General features: G+C 35.7%; 1 protein-coding gene across 5 annotated transcripts in view; it reads left to right on the top strand.

The window, feature by feature from the left end:
- Ppp4r4 (protein phosphatase 4 regulatory subunit 4) overlaps window positions 1-21,636 on the top strand; it is a 147,129-nt gene that overhangs the window by 97,144 nt on the left and 28,349 nt on the right. For 2 of the 5 annotated variants that reach the window (XM_074067226.1, XM_074067225.1), the window contains exons 4-12: window positions 9,920-10,067; window positions 10,555-10,628; window positions 12,677-12,783; window positions 13,525-13,632; window positions 16,360-16,481; window positions 18,468-18,590; window positions 19,561-19,730; window positions 20,062-20,181; window positions 21,452-21,529. In XM_074067226.1, the coding sequence (XP_073923327.1) occupies window positions 9,920-10,067; window positions 10,555-10,628; window positions 12,677-12,783; window positions 13,525-13,632; window positions 16,360-16,481; window positions 18,468-18,590; window positions 19,561-19,730; window positions 20,062-20,181; window positions 21,452-21,529 (1,050 nt within the window). Of the gene's footprint in view, window positions 1-6,670; window positions 6,775-6,881; window positions 9,874-9,919; window positions 10,068-10,554; window positions 10,629-12,676; window positions 12,784-13,524; window positions 13,633-16,359; window positions 16,482-18,467; window positions 18,591-19,560; window positions 19,731-20,061; window positions 20,182-21,451; window positions 21,530-21,636 lie in introns of those variants that run through there. The other 3 variants (XM_020185359.2, XM_074067228.1, XM_074067229.1) reach the window with 3 other exon arrangements.

The raw sequence follows: 21,636 nt of genomic DNA, 5'->3' as shown, positions 1-21,636 counted from the left end.
AAAAAGTAAAGAAAAAAAAGAAAGGTGAAAATCATTGGAACTATTGAGTATAGAGAGGTTGCAGGATACAGGAGTAATATGCAAAAATTGATTGTATTTCTACATACCAATAGCAAACAATTGAAAATTGAAGGTTTTCTTAGACCATCACAGTAGCATTAAAGTATTTAGAGCAGATAAATCCAATAAGTTATATTTAAGACCTATATAATAAAAATCTATAGAATATTACTGAGAGGAAATAAAAGAGAACTAAGTGAGTGGAAAGATAGATCATGTGTATAGGCTGAAGACTCAATATTTTTAAGATGTGAGCTTCCCCCCAAATAATCTATATATTGAATGCAAAATAATTAAAATTCTAGCAGGTGAGGTTTTTTTTGGTGGGGGGGATGGCTCAGGAGGGGTAGGAAATGGCAAGTTAATTTTGAAGTTCATACGAACATGTGAGGGACCTAGAATAAGCCAAAACAACTTTGATAAATGGGAACAAAACCAGAGGATTTAGGCCACCTGATTTGAAGACATATATGCAGCTCTAGCCACAAAGACTTATGAAATTGGTGCAAAGACAGATAAAACGAGACATATAGAGAGCTAAAACACCAAACAAACAAACATACAACACTCCACACCCTTCCCTCCTCCCTTGCTACCCAGGGCTGGGGGTATAGCTTAGTGGTAGAGTGCGTGCCTAGCATGCCCAAGGCCTACCACTGCAAAAAACAAATAAACAACAACAACAAAGCCCTCAAAACTATACACATACCCTAAAAACTGTCAGTTGATTTTCAACATAGATACAAAAACAATTCAGTGTGGAGAGGGTAGTTTTTTCATCAAATGGTGTGGAACAATTGAGGGGGAAAGTCCATACCTTGCACAATATAAAAAAATTGACTCAATATCAGTAATTGACCTAAATGCTAAAAACTAAAATTGTAAAAATTTCCAGAAGAAGTTGGTAGGTTAGGCAAGTTGGTTTTACAAATGGCATTAAAAGCTTGATGCATAGAGGAAAAATTCTAACTCCTCTTCAGAAGGCACTATAGAATGAAGACAAGTCATAATGGGAGAAATATTTACAAATCACATATCTGGTAAAGGGCGTGTTCAGAATATGTAAATAACTTTCAAAACTCAGTAATAAGAAAAAAATTCAGTTTTTTAAATGGGCAAAAAATTTAAAAGATTTACTAAAGATTCATGGATGGTCAAAAGCATAAGAAAAGATGTTGACTGTCATTGGTCTTTAGAGGAATATGAGTGAGTCAACTAAAACACCTATTAAAAATACCCAGCCATACCACGTATTGGCAAGAATGTGCAACAAGTCAAACTCTCATACACTGCTGGTGGGAATGTAAAATGGTGCAGCTAGTTTGGAAAACACTTTGACAGTTCCTCAAAAATTTAAACATACATCTACTGAATCACTCAGACATTTCACTCCTAAGGTTTAAGAATATTTGAAGTATATGTTTACATAAAGGCTTATAAATAAGGGCTGGGGGTGTGGCTCCAGCAACAGAGTACGTGCCTAACAGGTAGGAAGCTCCGAGTTCAAACCCTAGTACTGCCAAAAAAAAAAAAGATTCACACATAAATAAATGTTCACTGCAGTTTCTTGGTAGCTATTTGTGATAGTTAAAGCTGAGACAACTCAAATATCCACCCACAGGTGAGGAATAAATAAATTTTGGCATAGCCAATGAGATCATACTTTTTATACATTCCTCTATTGGTTATATATTGGAATAGCTTCCTCTAATTTGTAGATTGTCTATATCTTTTAGATTTTATTTCATAAACATGATTGGTTTTTAAAAATCTGATGCTATTTTAACTAGGAGATTTTATCCATTTATATTTAAAGGAATTGTGTATTGTCTTCTTACTATAGTTGCCTTTTTGACAACTGCTGTGTTTTTTTTTTCTCATTTGCCTTTCTATAGCTTGAAAGTTATATACTCTTTTACTTTGTTTTTGTTAGTCACCCTGTACATTACAACAAAGACATGTTATCAAATGCAATGTTCATTGGTATTTTTACCTCTTCCTAGATAATGCAGGAGCCTCAGAATTCTTTAACTCCATTTAGTTCTCTTCTGATTTATTTGTTATTGTGAGCTTTTTAACTCCTTATGTGTTTCAAGTCTCAGAGGTATCACTGTTGTTATTGCTTTACATACCAGAATTTATTGAGATTTACCTATATATTTATCACATTTTGTTGCCTATACTATTTCCATTTGCAAATATTTTCTTCTGTGTGAAGAATACTCTTTAGTATTTTATTTAAGTCTGCTGGTGACAAATTCTCTTTGTGTTTGTCCAAGACGTATTTCACATTCCTTTTAAATAGATGTTTCATTGGCATAGGATTTTGCAATGACCATATATGTATTTCTTTTTGGCATATGTCTGGCTTCTTAAATCTGAGACTTATTTTGTCAGTTTTGGAAAATTCTTACCTATCATTTTTTTCAAATGTGCTTCTGTTTAATTTTCTCTCTTCTTGCAATGCTCCAGTTTCACATATATTAGACCTTTTACGTACTATCTTCTGTGTTTCTCCTTCTTTTCCATACTTTTTTCTCTTTGTGATTCATTTTGGGATTCATTCCTGATCCATCTTCCAGTTCAATAATTCATTATACCTAGCCTGATTTTAATTTTGATTATTGTATTTTTCTGGTTTAGAATTTCTATTAATTCTTTAATAAATCTGCCACAATCTTTTGAAATATACTAGAATTCTCTGTTGAAATCTTAATTACATCTTTTGTTCTCTTGAACCAGGCATGTATCACATCTGGTGCTCCTTTTGGTGTATTTATATCATGTGTTGTTTTTGTGGTTCTCATTCATATTGTCTTATCTCCTCATGTACCTGGATATTATTGATTATATGCTTGATCATATATTTGACAAATTATTTGTAGAAGTGGTTTGATGCCTACACGATATTTTTGGAAAGGGACATGTTTTCTTCTGGCTAACACTGAACTGAAGTAGCAGCTATATAATCCCATTTCAGGTATGGGATGTGTTATGGTTTGGATATAAAATGACCCTAAAAGCTCAAGTGTTGAAGGCTTGTCCCCAGCTGGTGTCACCTATTGAGATGTGATTGGATCATGAGGCACTAATCTCATCATTGATGAGTTCATAGCAAAATGGGATACTGGAAGGTGGAGCCTAATTGGAGGAAGCAAATCACTAGGTGTGTGTCTAGTCTTTCCCCCAACTCTGTTTCCTGGCTACCATGAGGTGAGCTGCTCTGCTTTTCTGTGATCTCTACTTCACACACTCTATACCATGATACTTTGCCTCATCATGGGCCCATAGCTGGTCATCTATTGATGAAAATCTCATAACCATGAGCCAAAATAAATCTTTCCTTCTTTAACTGTTGTTCTCAGGTATTTTATCACAGTGATGAAAAACTGACTAACCCAGGATGGTTAAAGCTGGGCTGCTCTCCCCTGTGAAGGCTGGCCTGCTGCAGGAGTATTCTTATTCCTATTGCAAAGGGGCTTACCAGGGCCTCTGCAAGACTGTCAAAGAAGTCTTTTAGGCTCTCAATCTCTCACGAGCCTCATCTAGAATCAGCAAACACCCCAAGAGGAAGAAGAGGTTCACAATTACCTGCTCACTTTTCTGCATTTCCATTGTTTGGATGGGTAACTTTTCACTACCTTGTTAGTTTCCTTGTGCCTTTATGGACGTGATTTTTGTAATTTGTCCAGCTTTTAAACTTTTCTTTATCAAGAGAGTTGATTAAAATTTCCTAGTCTGCCATTACTGAAAGAGGGAGTTCTTTTATTTTTCCTTCTTGGTTTGATCTCAGAACAATATTAACCCCAAGTGTTTCTATTTGTATCTCTGCATAGGTTCTGCATACACATATACCCCTTTCCCATACACTGTCCTCACTCCCACAGCCACACAGATCAGTTGATTCTTTTCTAATGGTATGTTAGGAGCAGTCCAGGATCTAAAATTAAATATTCTGCTGAAGCATTTGCAATGGATCTTCTTATGTACAGGTTGTGTTCTTAATTTCCCTTGTTTCATTGAAGTGTGTTACAGTACAGTTTGCTTCTTTTGTCTATATTTTCTCTGTAGGAAATCTTACCCACATCCTTGTCTTTAAATATCATCTATGTAATCTCACTTACTTTTAGGTAGCCCTTTTCAGAGTGCCAGATTTGTTTATACAATTTTCTGCTTACAGTTCTACTTATCAATCTTAAAGACATCTTAGAATTAGTAGGTCCAAATTTCCCCAACTCCCGAGTTTCCTCCTGTGTCTGCTATCCTAATGTGCATCAGTGGTCTCCATGTTTACAAACCGGGATTTTTGGAGCCATCCTTGATACCATTAGTTCTTTTACTATTCACTATACTATTACTATTCATGTAATCCTGTTTATTTTATGTCTTAAATATTTCTTGAATCCATCCACTTCTCTCCAACTAGAGAACCTAGCCTGAGCTATCATGGAGGTTTGCTTAGGCAGGTGCAATCTCTTTCCAAGGGATCCTCATCCTCTGCCTCCTTTCCATCCCATCCCATTTCTCTCCTTTCTGATTCAGTTTCAGCCTTATAATCAGCATGATATTTGAAAGCATTTTAAAGCATAATCTAAGCCATGAGGAACTGAGCTGTGTGTCTCACTGACTCAGCAAACTCTCTCTCTCTGCTGCAGGTGCACCGATTGGTGTTTCAGGTCTCTCACTTGCATGCTTCTCCTTGCTTCCCAGTGCTGGATATGCTCTCTTTTCTCAGCTTCTCCTCTTCCTATCTTCCCTTTCCCACCCTTTGTCTAGGATTTCTTTCTTTTACACAGGCCAGTTGTCCCTTCTCAGTAAAGCCCTGACACCTCAGAGGTCACCGTAGGTCACCTCATGGTGTCTTGTACTTCTTCATCCTTAGCACTTATCATTATTGTAAAGACAGAATTAGCAGCATTGTTGAGCATACGGTGCATTGCTGCTCCTGATTACTGATTTCTTGGGCTCCAGTGCCTTGCACACTGCCCTGAATGTAACTGGGTGAATATTTCTTGAGTGTTTGAGTATATACAAGGCAGGAGTCACTTGAAGGTAGAGAACCATAACCTTGACTTTTGCCAATTTCCTAGAGTCCATAGCATGATACTGGTACTTAATAAATAACTGTGAATGAAATAAAATTACATTATTTCAGAATGAGATTTTTAGTGGAGTACTTAAGAGAGAGTTTGGTAGGCCACAGGATAATGATTGACTAGAAAAGCAGTCCTATTTCTACCTACTTATAGAAATTGCCAGACTTTGCATTGGTACTTTTTCCTCAAGAAAATGGTTTATAATTTTTCACAAAACATTTAAGTAATTTAACTTTTAGGGATCATTTGAAATAGTTGTTTATAGCTATCACTTCCATCAAGTCAATATTTCTTTCATAAGAACATACATTCTTTGCAAGTTTCAAATTGCTCTTTTTTATTTTAAGCCTAAATCACAAAATTATTCATGATTATAACATTAAATGTAAAAGTGACCTAGATTAATATTCTTTCCAAAGCTCAGTTTTAAAACCTTGGTCTTGAAATTCATTTGTTTTGTGATTTTGCAAGGGAGGGCATTTCATGGCACATTTGCAGTAGTCATGTAATAGTGGCTATCAATATTGGTATTTCCTGTATGGAAAGGGCTCTGTAGGAGACTTCTATGTGTACCTCCTCATGAACCTTGTGTTTAATCACTGAGATGCAGATGTACAGAAGGGAAAGACAGTCCCTTTGTTACTTCCATTCACTGTCTACAGTTTATTTTCCTCTCGCCTGATTTTCTGTGCTCTCGGCTAGCTCTCTCTCCCTTTCCTTTGATGTGGAACATGGCAGTTCGGGATAGGGAAGAGAATGAAGTGTCAGAATTGTTAAAGGTATCTTGGAGTTGACATGTTCCAATTATTCACCTTTAACTCAGTTTAAAGTCTTTTATAAATATTATAATTTTATAATAAAAGAACTTTCACTGCTATTGATAAAATTATTGAAAATTCCCATATTTATTTCCCCCAGTACCTGAGATATTTGATTGGTTCTAGCTCTCCAATATTTTAATAATTAAGCCCCTGTTATTTAAAAAGAATCAGTGATGCTATTTCTGACAATACACAAAGACACTTTGTAATTTTAGAGCTCCTTTACCTGTTCCCAGTACCATTTACCATAAATGTGCTTTCCAGTTTTCCTCAGTAAGATTACTTTCAGAATGTGTGAATCCAAGGTATTTTCTCATTTGGAATAAGCAGTGGTTTATGTAATGCTTCTCTACCGTGTATACTGTGAAGAGAAATATCTTTTGGATGGATAAAATGCAGGTTCACTGGAGGCAGAGCTATTTCCCTTTCCGTAAGGAACGTATTATACAAAACGCTCTCTTTTACCATTCATGCTAACTAAAGAGTGAATTTTAAACACAGAAATGTTCATTTTCCTTCCTTGAATGGGAATAGTTTTTTTTAAATTTGGAAATATGCTGTTATCTCATGTAGCAAATGTCTCATTTCATTTCTGAGGAGTTCAGGTTGGGATGCCCGCCATGTGCTAGTGTGTAAGAGGAATGGTGACTGACCTAGGCATGCACTTAAGCAACAGAGGAATTTACTTTTCAGTGTCTTCCAAGGTCCATGAGGATGCACACTTATTTATCCAGAGAGTATGGATCTCACATATGTTTGTCCAGAGGGTGTGACTCTGTGGAGGAGAGCACTTATTGGTAAGTATCAAGCTTATTGTACTATGGTTCAGAAAAATATGTTTAGAAATCAATTGATTTTTTTTAGCAGTGATAAAATCTCTTAGTCTGTGCTGGTTTCTTAACAGTGGACAGTTCCAGATGTTGAAGTCAGCACAACAAGAGAAAAACCCAAATCCTGATAAGACTTGAGGATTTTTCGAAAATTAAATGCAAAATAGTTGGGGCAAATGTTGCTGCGGGAGTCAAGACTAAGTCATACAGTAAGAAGAATGAAGCCGGAGAGCTCTTCATGTTCTTTGCATACAGTTGGCATATGTGCAAGCCCAGGACTTAATGACATAGGGGGCAGAACACAGCTCTTGGAACTTAAAACAGCAGGTTCATGTGAACTGGAATGTACACTGTGGCCCTCACAATTTATTTTAATCCTTTTTGCAAAAACCGTTCTGTTCCTAAATAAAAGCTATGACTTCTAAAACCTGTAAGTGACGTACGCTGGCCACATCAGATCTTTGAAAAGTGTTTTCCAAATTCCAAATTTTTAGTGTGGAACAAATGTTTGTTCTGGAAACAGTATAGCAAGGGAGATGGGAAGATTAGGTTCAGATTTCAGTTATTGTTTTATGCCTTATCATTCCTTCTCTTTTTCTCTCAGCCAAGAACTCTTAGGATACATGATTGACTGTTGGTTGAAAAAACTTGTAAAATAATATTTGTGCATGTGATACAAAAACTTAGAACAAAACAAAACAAGAACTAGCCACCCAAATATGTGATAGGCTTTCTGGGAGTTAACCATAACACATAATGTTTGCCACAGCAAAGGCCACTGCCAGATCTCCCACCGTACCCTGTGAAGACATAGGATTGGTTTAAGCCATGTGTCGATCAGTGTTGAATGGACATGCAGGATCTGTGAGATAGAAGTCAGTTAGCAGTGCTTTGGCTTCCATTGGGCAAAAGGTTAAATTGTAGAGTTGTCAGTTATTAGCTCACTGGCCGTCAACAAAATACTTCACTGCTCTGGTATTCCTTCTGCTATAAAACTAGGTATGTAGTCTCCCATGTGATGACTGGCAGTGGTTTCACTGTGTGGAAACAAGGAGTCTGGGTATAGGGTATAAATCATGGTGACAGAGATGCTGGGGCAAAACATGGCTGGAGAAACTCCCTATGGGTACAATAGAAAGAGGACTGCTAATACTGATCTCTGTGATCCATCTTGCTTTACCTTCTCTCTAACTCTGCCAATCCCTAATCTTTAGGACTCACCTCAAAATCCCTTGAAGCCACCTTTTAGGAGATGTGGAAAATGTGTGAAGGGAGATAACTTAGGTGAAAGGATAAGAGTTATTTGGCCATCTAGCAATTACTGGATGCCTGATGTATGCTTGCAGTTGGGGATACAGCAGTGAGCAAACAGACAAAAGTTCCTGCAGTCATGTTCTGGCTGGGGGAGACAGACCATGGACAAATGAACAACTGCAAGGAATAAACCTGTAGGGATGGTGCTGAGAGATGGGATAGAGGGCGGCTTTTAGTTTAAATAAGGTCATCAGGGAAGGATTCATTGAAAATACAGTATTTGAGTAGAAGCTTAAGAGAGGTCCGAGAGCCACTATGTGGAAAACTGGCAAAGTAAGACTTGAGAACAGATCTGTAAGTCACTGAGAGGACTTTGCCTTTCAGCAAGAAGAAAAGCCATTGGAAAATTCTGAGCAGAAAAGTGACATAAACTGACTTAGTTCTTAAGAAAGTCTCTCTGGCTACTCTGGGGAGAATAGATAGCAGAGGGCACTGGCAGAATCAAAGGCTAGATAAAGTTATTAGAATAATTCAGGCTGGAGAGGATGGTAGCTTGGACTAGGGTAGCAGTGGTAGAGGTGACAAGTGGTCAGATTCTAGATATGTGTTGAAGGTAGATCCTTCAGGGTTTAGATTAGGGTGAATGAGGAATGAAAGGAGCTAAGGACCCTGAAGTTTTGGGTCCAGCTGAGCAGCTAGAAGGGTAGAGCTGTCATTTGCTTCTTTCTGAGATGACGATCTGAGCAGGAGCAGGTTTGGGGAAGAGATCAGTTAAGATGTGGATAAAGTGAGGTTCCTGCTAGTTATCCAAGTGAGTGCAGAGAAAGACAGTTGGATATAAAACGGTCATTATTTAAATGCTCATTTCTTGTAATAGGTTGGTAAGTCATAAAAAGCTATTTAAATTATTTAAATCCCTGTTGGGACAATGCGATAATTCATATTTTATATGTAAGAAAATAATGCAGAAAAATTTGTTTTTGTAAAATCACAGAAATGAAACTTCATGACTGGAAGTACCTTAATGGTCTAGGAACCACTTGCTCTTTTAATTATAAAATAGGCATACAAAGGAAATTCTCATATTTTCCATAACTGATGGAACAAAAGTACTCTGGCTACCTTTACATCACACACACACACACACACACACACACACACACACACACACACACACACACACACACTTCCAGAGATGTCATTTCTTTGATGAGGTTTACTTGCATAGATTTTTGGCTCTTTGATATGTAAAAACTTGTGCAGACTTTGAATTTGGATATGCATTTTTAAGTTCTTTAAATGGTGAGTGGAGATGTGATTAATATAATTGATTGCTTAAAAACATTCTTATATTTAAGAAGCTGTTTTAAATTGTTCAGTTCATGGCAATTTATGTTCTTATTAGTTGTTGGAGGGGGAAACTATATTTATACACTCTCTGGTTTCTTCCAGAGTAGAATGCATAATGTTTATTTTCAAAGCAAAAATACAGGTAATGAAAAGACATAGGATTGTCTGAGTTTTGATATTATTATTCCAGGTAGGATGTCTGCATAATATCAGTAGCATAATCTGTTGTATAAAGGTTTTTGTACTGTTTGTAATTTTCATTGAGTAAAGCAATGGAATGTCATTTATAAGTTCTTAAGACATTTAGGGTTAATGAGATAAGTTAAATGTTAATAAATTAAATATTAGGAGCAGGTTAACATAGTTCTCTTAAATAAAGTAATAAGAAGTACATGTCTTTAAAGTTCATATGCAGTGAACTGTTTGGTTTCCGTAACCTTAGATTTTTAAAAATTATGCCTTCTGACCTCTCATCTCTTTAAATAGCAATCTCTTTCTGATTATGCAGGAAGCCCTGCTTGTTGCAAGTGTGGAAATGCAGTTAACAGCTGCGGTGTCATTTCTGACCATTCTGCAGGAAGAATCAGTGTCAGTCCACTCTTATGCTCACTCCTTCCTGCAAGTCATTCTGCTGCACCTGGAGCACAGGGATGCAGGTCAGAACCCTGCATAATTATGTATTTGTTTATGGTTTCCTGTAAATGGTCATAGTGTTGTTTGCATTCTGTGAGCCTGATGAAGAAAACTGAATGAGTCCAGGCTAAGAACGGAGCAGCAGGGTAACAAAATAGCCGTGGCTGTTTCCCTACAAAACCCACAAAATGCAGTGTCTTTGAAAGCAGAAGCATTGATTCATCTTTTGATTTATACTTTCCTCTTAGATTTATTTCTTTTACATTTATGTACAGTATTATACAGCAGAGGACCACATTTTGAGTTAAAGCTGTCCTCCCCAAATTCTTTTTGAATATATAAATGTTTTCTAAAATGTTGGCTAAGATGAAAAATAGAAAAACTTCTTAAAATAGTAATAAAATAATTATTCTTATTTTATCATTAAATGCCACTGTAACTATTAATGAGTGACTTGAAACAGAATTTGCTAGTGAGACAGTTTTAGCATGTTGTATCTGTGTCCATCAGGTGTCAGCAACGCATGGCTGGAAACCCTTCTGTCTGTGATAGAAGTGTTGCCAAAAGAAACCCTGAGACATGAGGTAATACTAGCTTTTGTAAATACTAATAAATCACTCTCATTTTTTGTCAAATTTTTTTTCAAAAAAGAACAAAGTTGTTTCCCATTCTGAAAGCAAATATGATCATTGTAGAAAATCTGAATTATACAGAAAATAGAAGAAAAATAATTCATGATTCTATAATTGGGCACTTTTTGGTGGTACTAGTTTGAACTTGGGGTCTTACACTTGCTAGGGAGATGCTCTATCACTTGAGCCTCCTCCCCCAAGCCCTATATTTGGTCACTTTTAAGATTCTTACGTATTTCCTTTCAGATTTTTTCCTATACAGGGTTGCTGCTTGCCATATTAGTAATAATATTGAATCTGAATATGATTGTTTTCTATTTAGCATTACTTTCTTCTTTCATTTTAAACTCATTTGGTAGTAGCTACAAATTATTTGCTTGTTAAACGTTTTCTGTCTTAAATTTTACTCTTCTGGTAAGACCTTAAGGAATATTGCTGTAGAGCTTCTCCAGTTTTTCAGATAATTTCTGTAATTGTAGTTTCCAGAAAAGTGGAGTTATTCTGTTGGAGGGCATTAATATTTTTAAGCTCTTGGTTAATGATATATGAAAATGGTCCCTGGGCTGTATTACGAATGGTGTTCTAATTTAACTGATGAGCTAAAGATAGAATTATATTTTAATCAGAATTTTAAAATTATACTCTTGACTATTTTTCCATGTGTTGTATTCATATGAGTTCTGGAATTGTCTGATCCTGCCCTTCAAGCACTGTTTGTGTATGCCATTTACCTGATAAGGTTGCCAATCTCTTATTAAGTTCACAAATATTATTGTAAGTATTATTCCCAATTTGTTGTTTGCCTTTTAATTTTCATCAGTATATACCTCTTGAAAAGTTTAAGTTAAGAGAATAGAAAAAGCAGAAAGGAGATTTATAATCTGATGAAATGATTTTGCATTCTTTGAACATCCCCATATATATTTCTTTTCAAATATGTCATAGTTGGAAAAAAAAAGTTACCAAGTAATGAAATGTCCTCTAATGATTTCATTAAATGTCTTTGTCCTTTCTTTGCCCTCATATAATTTGTGATTCTATCAGCAATGCCAGAATGGTTTCTTGTAAATGGGAAGATTTATCTAGAATGTTTGTTTATGTGATGGCAAGCTTCTAATGTATTTATTGAACATAATGTGGAGACGTGATGTTTACATTTTTTGAAGAGTGGTATGCGCTATAATACACGTTTTACTCTATAATGCTATGTATTTTAACATGTACATTTTAAGATTTTTGAATGCGTATTTTATTTCAGACCTTTCACTTTTAAGTTGTATTTGTGCACACATTCAGTAATTCTGCCTAGTTTGTTGAGAGGAAATGAAACAGTCCATACGTGACCCTTGTACGAAAGTCATAGAATTTTAGAGGGTGAAGAGACCTTAGTAGGGCACATTCTGATTTCCATGAGTAGATGAGGAACCTGAGGGATAAATAGCACGGGTACTTGGACAAACGAAGGAGCCAGGATGAGAGTGGGAGATCCATCCTCATAGTTCTTTGCAGTCTGTCATGCTGTTGAGTTTTGAGCACCTGGCAGATGCATAATACATTGTCAGACGTGGTTCATTTTCAAATGACAGAATTACTTAAGCAGAATTTATTTGTTTTCTATCTCATTAGAATAAATGTAAAAATTAATCAATATGGAATAAAAATGATTTTAGAGTAGCTGATAACTAATTTGCTTCCCTCTGTTGAAAATGTTTATGTCAAATTTATACTTTGTATACATTCAGATCATTGCAGAATTCACCACGAGCTTGCATTCCATTTTTGTCTCAAATTGCCTTTAATTGCATAATTTACCATCATCTTTTCCTTAACCAAGAAGACAAAAGTGATCCAGGTTTTGAGCAATCATGAACCTCACATTATAATTCAAGTGCTTTAAAAACATCTAGAACATTAAAATACTCTTTGAAGAAAATAGCTGACATTCGTGACAAGAGTGTATGAAACTTTGTGAATTTGTTCTCTGAATCTTTTCCCTTTAGATTTTGAATCCGCTTGTTTCCAGGGCACAGCTTTCCCAAACTGTCCAGTCTCGTTTAGTTAGTTGTAAAATTTTAGGAAAACTGACCAACAAATTTGATGTCCATACGTGAGTATTTGTGTATATTTTTGTCTTTTTAATTAAATAGATTTAAAATGTGTGATTTACGTATGTTGACAGTTACATTAGGTTTGTGTTATTCTGTACTTACTACATATAAGTGTCGCTATTTTAACATGGAATTCCCAGATGGAAACTACTTATTAAGAAGCATTTCTTCTCAATGTCATGGTTTTTCAGGACCAATAAGGTTATTTTCTACTACCCGTCTTGGTCTTCCCCATCCTGTACCTAGTTTATATTTGAGGATAAAATAGCATTGTCTTAGGACTTACAAAGTTAGTAACCATGATATAAAGATAGAGTTCCTACTTTCTTACATTATTATTTTGAATAACCTCATATGGACCATGTTTATAGTCTATATGCTGCTCTCTGCCCAAACGGTGCATGCTGGACAGAAGCACTGACACGTTGCATAATTACAGCACAAGAGGAAAATAGAAAGCTAAAGAATATTTTTGACGGTTTCCAAAATCAGATATTTCATACTGTCCCAAACAATAGGAGGGTCCAGAGTGTCCAAATTGATTTTCTAGTCTCTTGTGTTAGCTATTCACATTTACTTACCAATCCAAAATTAATCATTATACTTTACTTGATAACTCCAAATTTAATGACATGTGTAAAATACATTATAAATCATAAAGTCTTTTGATAATCATTGAAAAACATTAATTATTGTGAAACATTCACCCATTTGCATGTTTCTTTCCTTTGCTCCCTCAGCATTAAAAGAGAAATACTTCCCCTGGTAAAATCACTCTGTCAAGATGTAGAATATGAGGTTCGATCTTGTATGTGTCGGCAGTTAGAAAATATAGCTCAGGGCATTGGGTAAGTGCACTTTTAATTCCTTATGTCATAGTGTTATTTCTGGATTGTCACATAAACATATCCTGTCCTGTATTCCATGAAAGCATGCTATTGAAAGCTATGCTTTATGTGATCTTTCAAAATGATCATAAATGCCTCCTGATGTATCTAGATTAAAAGAGATAAAAGGTAATGTGCCTGGTATGGTGGCAGGCATTATAAGGGTATTTGAGGACAGTGAGCTTGTGGCCTTTTGTACCACTGTTGATTTTTTTTTAAGCTTGGGCTTATATTTAAGGCCTTGAAAAGCTTTAGGATGTCACTATCATGCAGACCCAGGGCATAGTACTGTTCACTGTCCTCTGTCCACTCTTGCTAAGTAGGATTTAAGTGTTGGAAGCTTAATGATGCAATGATTATTTTGATCTTAGAACCACCTTCTTTGCAATAGGTCTTATAAGTCTAGGTGACTCTTTAGGGCACTGTGAACCATAAGTAATCTTGCTCAGGTCTGTGCTTATGAGTCATAATCAAAACTATTAGGAGAACATAGTGTTGCTTCAATCACTTTATCAAGATATAAGGGCTGGTGGAGAGGCTCAAGTGGTAGAGTGCCTGCCTAGCAAGCGTGAGGCCCTGAGTTCAAACCCCAATACTGCAAAAAAAAAAAAAAAAAAGTTAATATCAAGATATGAAATAGGCATTTTTTATTTTTTGTCATCTGACATTTTGTTACGGTCAAAAATAGGATCAAATGTGTTCAAATTAGTTTTCTGAAAATTAATTTAGGAAATTTAGGATAAATTTATAAACATAAAATTAGCTTGTTAAGTTAGAATCCAATTAAGAAGGTACTTTGGTTGATTATATACACTTTTACTTAACTTTGAGTTCTTTGCCCTGGTAAGAACATAGTCATAAGACTTCCCTGTTGTGATAGTTAAAAACTGCAAATACTTGATTGCTATTTCTGTTAGTCAGCTTTCCATTCTGATGCAAATCTCTGAGACAACTAACTTTGAAGACTAAAGGATTTGGAGGTTTTTGTCCATAGTTATTGGGACTTTTGGTGAGGCAGCACATTGTGGTGGGGTGCACATGGCAGAGCAAAGCCTTCACCTCATGGCCTTGAAGTAAAAAAAGGAAGAAGCAGAGGTCTACTATCCCCTTGAAGGGTATACCCCACAGACCAGAAAACCTTACATTTGGCCCCTCCCCTTAAAGTTTCTACACCTCCCAATAACAATCAAGAAAACAGAACCAAAATTAAAATTGTACTCTAACAAATAGAGGAAAATTAATGAACTACTTATAAAGTATTATAAAAAAACTATTTCCAAAAAAATTTTTTGGGTGGTTCTGGGGTTTGAAATTAGGGCACTGTGCTTGCTAGGCAAGCACTTGGCTATTTAAGCTATACCCCTATCTCCTAGCCCCCTTTGTTTTAGGTTATTTTTTAGATAGAGTCTCAGTTTTTCACTGGGCTGGCCTGGGACCATGGTCCTCCTACCTAAGTCTCCCATGTAGTGAGTATTACACATGTGAACCACCATGTCTACCTTATTTGTTGAGATAGAGATGCTTAGCTTTTTTTGCTCAGTCTGGCACTTAACTGTGATCCTCCCAGTCTCAACCTCCAGAGTAGCTGGAATTATAGGCGTAAACCACCATGCCCAGCCTCAAAAATTATTTAAAATCCCTTTGATATAAAATGAGATTGAGAATTTGATGGTGAGACATACTGAGATAAAAAAGGCAGCTGCAAGGAAAAATTTAAACCTAGTTAATGTTAAGAATTATTTTTAAAAATTAAAAATGGGATGAACAAATTCAAATAAGCTTAGTAAATAGTCATGGATTAAAAATTGTAGTCAATCAATGATATAGAAGATGAATTAGCCCTGTCAGAATTCAGAAAGAAAAGATAAATTTTTGAAATTGCTTAGAGATTTTGAGCAGCTGATGTTCACAATGTAGTGGTCACATGACATAACAGGTGCAATAATTGCAGACAGTATAGAAGAAAACTTCAAGGTTTGCATCTGAAGACTTAAAGAATACCTTCTGTTGACTCTCTTGAATTCTATCAGCCTCTGTCAATTGGAATTCATTCTGTCTTCCATCTGTACGCAAGAAAGCTGGTCACATCTTAAGACTGGTTTATCACAGTCTGTGCCATTGCAATGATATTTTGTGAGGAATAAGCAAAAACAAATTACTGTGTTGAATAAGAACCATTTGAGATTGTGTTATAAATATTTTATATTCCCTAAAAACATTTGTGTTATGCTTCATCATATATCATGCATCTGTATGGGAATTAGTTGTTGTAATGTCATATTTTATTTGAAGGAAAAATTAACTTATATCCTAAAATCTAGATCAAAAGATTTTGTTTGAGTCTTTGCAATTACTGCTGATAGTTTTTCTAGTTAGCTGGATCGTTTCCTAAAGTTGCTTCAAATGGAAAAGACTACTTATAAATTGTCAGTGTATAAAGTTTACTGTGAACTCATAAGTCATTAAAATCTCTGTAGGCAACAGTATTATGACCTAATACTTCTGCAGCTACTATTAGTGTCTCTTACACTGCCATCTGCTTTCCCACCCAGGCCACAGGCTTCTAGAGAGCAGAAAATCTTGATGCTTTCTCATATTCTCTGCAGCAGCTAGCCAAGTCTCTGGTTTTTACATTCTTACTCTAAGTTTATTAATTTTATTTATTTTCTTCTGTGGCTTATTGTGCAGGACAGAACTTACAAAAAGTGTGGTGCTCCCTGAATTAATAGAACTCTCTAGGGATGAAGGCAGCAGTGTACGACTTGCAGCTTTTGAAACTTTGGTTAACCTGCTTGACCTATTTGATACAGGTAAATCTTCATATGCACACAGTTTTGCTTTTGAAACAGTATTTTTCCATATGTTTTGTATCAATAGCAATAAGTAGAAGTAGACTCAGAAGTTTTTGCATTAAGTTTAATGATAAATGTTAAGCCTTGCCTCCTCTCTCTTTTTGTGGTTAGGACTAAGAATCTGGCTTGGAAAGTAGACTTCAACTTCCTCAACTCATTGATGTTAAGCTAGATCTTGCCTATATCAGTTTCTAAATGAATTTCTTCTCCTTAATCTTTTAATGCTGGAAATCTGGTCAGGGGAGGAGAAAGCTGGGATGAGGTATTTGGGAATGGGTGAGGAATTACTTCTTAGTGTTATGCAAATCAAGTCACAGAAATTACTAGTTCTGTACTGAGTTAGTACACCCTTCACTAAAACAGTGATAGTTTTAGTGATAAAATAGTGATAAACAGTTTATCAGTAAGCCTTAACCATCTTGATAAGGTGAATTTGAGTTTCACTTACGTGTGAAACTTAATTGTGTAGTTGTAGCATTACATTCACTGGGATTACTAACATTTTGTTTGAACTAGAAGAACCTCTTATTATTGCAATGTGTGTAATAATTATGTATAAATATTGCAGAATAATCATTTAGCTACTATGATGAACCAAAGGAGCAAAAACTGTAGTACATGACATGTATTTGAGTAAATCTCTTTGGTCCTAACACTGGGTCAGCCCCAGACTGCAGACAGAGACTTTAGCATTACCTGTGATCTCTTCCCCTTCACTGCCCCAGGCTGTGTTACCAAGATCTGATCTGGCTTTCCCTCCTCCCACTCCTTCCCTGTGTTGGTGCCTTAGTCCCACTGTAGTGCTCAGATCCTATCACTATATTCTTTCTCACACTCCTCTCTTCCTGGTGTTCCCATTCCTCGACTTCAATCCTAGCCAACTTTTCTTTTGTGTACAGTGCCTAGTTCAAATATGGTTCCTCTCTGATGTTTTTCCACATCCTTTAGAACATGGATTGGCAAATTTCTACCTACAGCATACTCTGGCCTGTCTTTTTTGTAAAGTTTATTGGATTATAGTCATGCTTACTTGTTTGGGACGGATAGTCTACAAACGTGGTTTTCAGACCCCTGTCTTATACCAGCTATTAAAATGGTGGTCATATTGTCTACACTTTTTGTGTTTGGTTTCTTTGCTCACTTGTTTCTCACGTTCTGAGACCTTTTATTATTTGCTCATTTTCCTATTTGTACTGCTTAGTATAATGCTTGTTCTGGAAAAAAGTCAAGAAATGTTGGATGAGTGTTGCTTAATAAGAACAGAAGATATGGTCTGAAATGTGATGGTTATAGTTACAGTAAGAATGACAACACCATTGGCCTATTGAAGCTTTTATGTCAGTGTTGTTAGACCCAAATTAGACATACTGTGCCTAATTGAAGAGTAGATGTGACACTTACATATTACTAATATATCAGAAACTTGTGACCTAAGCAGATGTACTTAATGAATGAGTCAACTTTGTAAAGCTATCTAAGAAGCAAAAGTGTAGAAATTCAGTATACAGATTATATTATAAACCATTTTCAATAAAAATGATAAAATGGGCTTGAGCTGCAGCAGGGTAAGAGATGAATTTAGAGGAAATTAGAAGAGTTCCCTGGGCCTGATACTCATCTATTCATTTTAAGGATGTTAGAACCTTCTAGTTATTCAGACTGCAAACCTCAGTCACTGTAGGTTTTTAATGGTAGCCATTCTGTATTCCGTCCCCTGAGGCCCACAGTAGATGTTCAGGCTCCCCAGCCTCACAGTATTCTTGATGATTGTACCCTTCTCTACCCCTCCTCACCACCTCCTACAGCATCAGTTTTCTGGTACTTCCTACCACTGTGAGTCTAACATAGGAATTTTTCTTTATGGAATTTGTGTGTGTACCAGTTTCCCCATGTGTAGTGTGGACAAGTGGATCTAATGTATGCATATTTTGTTTTGTTTTTCAGATGACCGAAGTCAAACAATACTTCCCTTAGTAAAATCATTTTGTGAAAAGTCTTTCAAAGCAGATGAATCAATTCTTATTTCTTTATCTTTCCATTTAGGAAAGCTATGCCATGGACTATATGGTATGATATATACTAAGAATTTCAAGACTGTTGATAATTTTTCTTTTTTTCTCTTTTTACCTTAACCACTGCACTTCAGTTCTTCAGTTGTAAAACCTATCCTTCAAGTATGCAAAATGTTATGAGATCTTAGAATTTTGATAACATAATTTAGAGAGTATTTAGAAATTACTTAGCCCTTTAAATTTCTGGATATGGCATTCTTTTGTATTAGTTAGTATGTGATAATAGAAGCTCTGGTGTATATTGTGCATAGGAAGCATTCCCTTCCTAACCATTGTTGAATAATAAACAAATCATGTGACAAGTGCATCTTAGAATGTAGAATAATACTCATGAGTCTTGGCATTTTGAACATGTTAGTTCTTACTATAGTCATTTGAAAATAATAACCTTCTAGCATAATGACACACTATTGATGTGGATTTCAGACACAGTCCATGGTTGAAAAACATTTCACATCATGTAACAGATCCCTAGCTCCCTGAGATAGTTGATGAATGGGGAACAGTCCCTTGATCAAAAATATTTTCAATTCACTTTTCCATCTTTTAGGCTCGAGTCTTAAACTCCTTCTCTGCAGACATATGCACGTATCTTTTCTGCATGCAACATTAGAATATGTACCAGAAATAAATAGCAACATGTATAAGTAGCCACAGTATTTTTGTTATTGCAGTGACTGTTAAGTTTTCTATAAGCTGCAGAATTAATACTGGCATATTTCCTGCATTATGTAGTCCATACTTTTGAAGTTGAAATTAAAATATTACTAAAATGAACATAGGTGAGAAAATATGACCTGTGAGATTTCTTTATAATAGTTCTTTCTTCCTCATTGTTTTTATTTATGAACTATCTGTGATCATTTATTTATTTGGTTCCAAACATGCTTTTATTATACTCTGATTTTCATTCGTTTGTTTGTTTTCAGTGGAAATGTTGAACATAGGCTTTAAATTTCTTTTAGGAACTTTTACTCCAGATCAACATTTGAGGTTTTTGGAGTTTTATAAGAAACTTTGTACATTGGGTTTGCAACAGGAAAATGGACACATTGAAAACCAGATTCCACCCCAAATCCTTGAACAGGAGAAGAAATATACTTCAGTACGGAAGAACTGTGCCTATAACTTTCCGGTAACACTGTATATTTATATTTACTGAGCATGTTAGTTGTAACTTTAAAATATGTGACTAGACAGTGTTAAAAATATTGCCATACTGGCACTTGCGGCTTAGCATTGTATCTGGTATGCACACAATGTACTGCATAAACATTTGTGGAATTTGTCTGCCTCTCTCTGTAAGTCAGAATTATGTGCATGCATTTGGATCTTCCAAATGTGATTTCCAATTAAACGATGACTAGACGATATGATTTCAGTTGAAGTGAAATGATTATAATAATAGGAATTGATGCATGTTTTTCTCTCCCTCTCATTCATCTCCTCCCTTCTGCCTCCACCAGGCCATGATTGTTTTTGTTGATCCTAAAAACTTCCACATGGAACTCTATTCTACATTCTTCTGCCTGTGTCATGACCCGGAAGCACCAGTCAGATACACTATTGCTATTTGCTTTTATGAAGTAAGTCTGAAGATTGATACCACTATGCATTTATTGTTAATTCTGTGTGTACTAGATGTTTTCGTGATATTTTGTACACTTCTGCTTACAGATTTGTCATAAGATGCAGATTCCATATCTATTTCCAAAATCTTACTTTAAAAGTCCCATAATTCTCCCGTTTTTAGTGTGTTCACAGAATTCATTTACATAAATACATTGTATTCATTTTTTCATTTATTAACATATTTGTTCAGTATATCTAAACTAAAACTTTAAGTCAGGTATTGTGGTAGATATATAAATAAAATCAGTTTTTCTTTTTTCTTTCTTGGTGATACTGGGGATTGAAGTGAGGGCCTATCACTTGCTAGGCAGGTGCTCTACTGCTTGAGCCATGCCTCAGTCCTTTTGGCTTTAGCTATTTTGCAGAGAGGAAAATCACAGTTTTCCTGAAATGGGTAAAATATATGTACATTGTACAAAATATGGGAAATATTCCCCTTAAATGGTATAGTTCCTTAAGTTGATTCCAGTGTTGCACAGTCAAATCATCTTTGTAAACATACCTGGAGATACCTGCTTCTGGAGGAGGGGAAAGGGTAGCAGGCACTGCCCAGCAGAGCCTCCTAGATAATGTGCATGTATGTTGTTAAGGGAAGGTCACTTTCCTTTCTCCCGGAACCATTTTTTTTAAATAAAAAAGTGCTCAATATATTTAAAAATTTGTTTTCCCTTTCAAAGGTAAAGAAGAAACTGGTGAATCCACCATTTCGGGCTCTGAGTTTGTTGGGGGTGGGCACTGTTTTCAAGGGGAGCTTGGTTATTTTGGAATCTCCCAACTCCTCTCATGTTGATTAAAGCTTTTGATAAGGATAAGGAAAGTCAGTTTGCATCCTTGGGAGTTATGACTACCCTGATGTCACTAAAGGCCATTAACATAGAAGGCCTATATCCTATCCATTAGCCCCCTGTGGGCTGCTCTCAGACTTTTGAGTGTGAACCACAGGCATCCATGGGTTTATTGTTGCTTGTTAGGAGGAAGTTCTGACTCTATAATCCCATCCTCCATACTTCCCTACCCCTTATGCGCCTATCCCAGCGTCCAGCATGTTAAGAAGCAGATTTAAAAGACTGGCTATCTATTCAATTAAGTATTCTAGAAACCTAATTATACATTTATGTTGTAACCTATCTTTATTTTAGAAGCATCTGGCAAAGATATTTTTAAAAGTTACTGTTTTAATCTTAAGTAGTCTCAAATCTGAGAGACTTTATTACTATATTTTAGGTGTCTAAACTTTTGAATTCCGGAGTATATTTAATACACAAAGAACTGCTAGCATTATTACAAGATGAGTCACTGGAGGTAATATTGTCTCACCTTTTTTTGGTTTTTTCTTCTTTTATGTTAAGTACAAGTTTACCAATGCCTTTTCTCCCTCCTTGAGACTTGCAAGGACTCCTTCAACTGAT

Source organism: Castor canadensis, chromosome 3, assembly GCF_047511655.1.
Source record: "Castor canadensis chromosome 3, mCasCan1.hap1v2, whole genome shotgun sequence".
Taxonomy (NCBI): Eukaryota; Metazoa; Chordata; class Mammalia; order Rodentia; family Castoridae; genus Castor; species Castor canadensis.
This window is presented reverse-complemented; position numbering and strand designations above follow the sequence as displayed.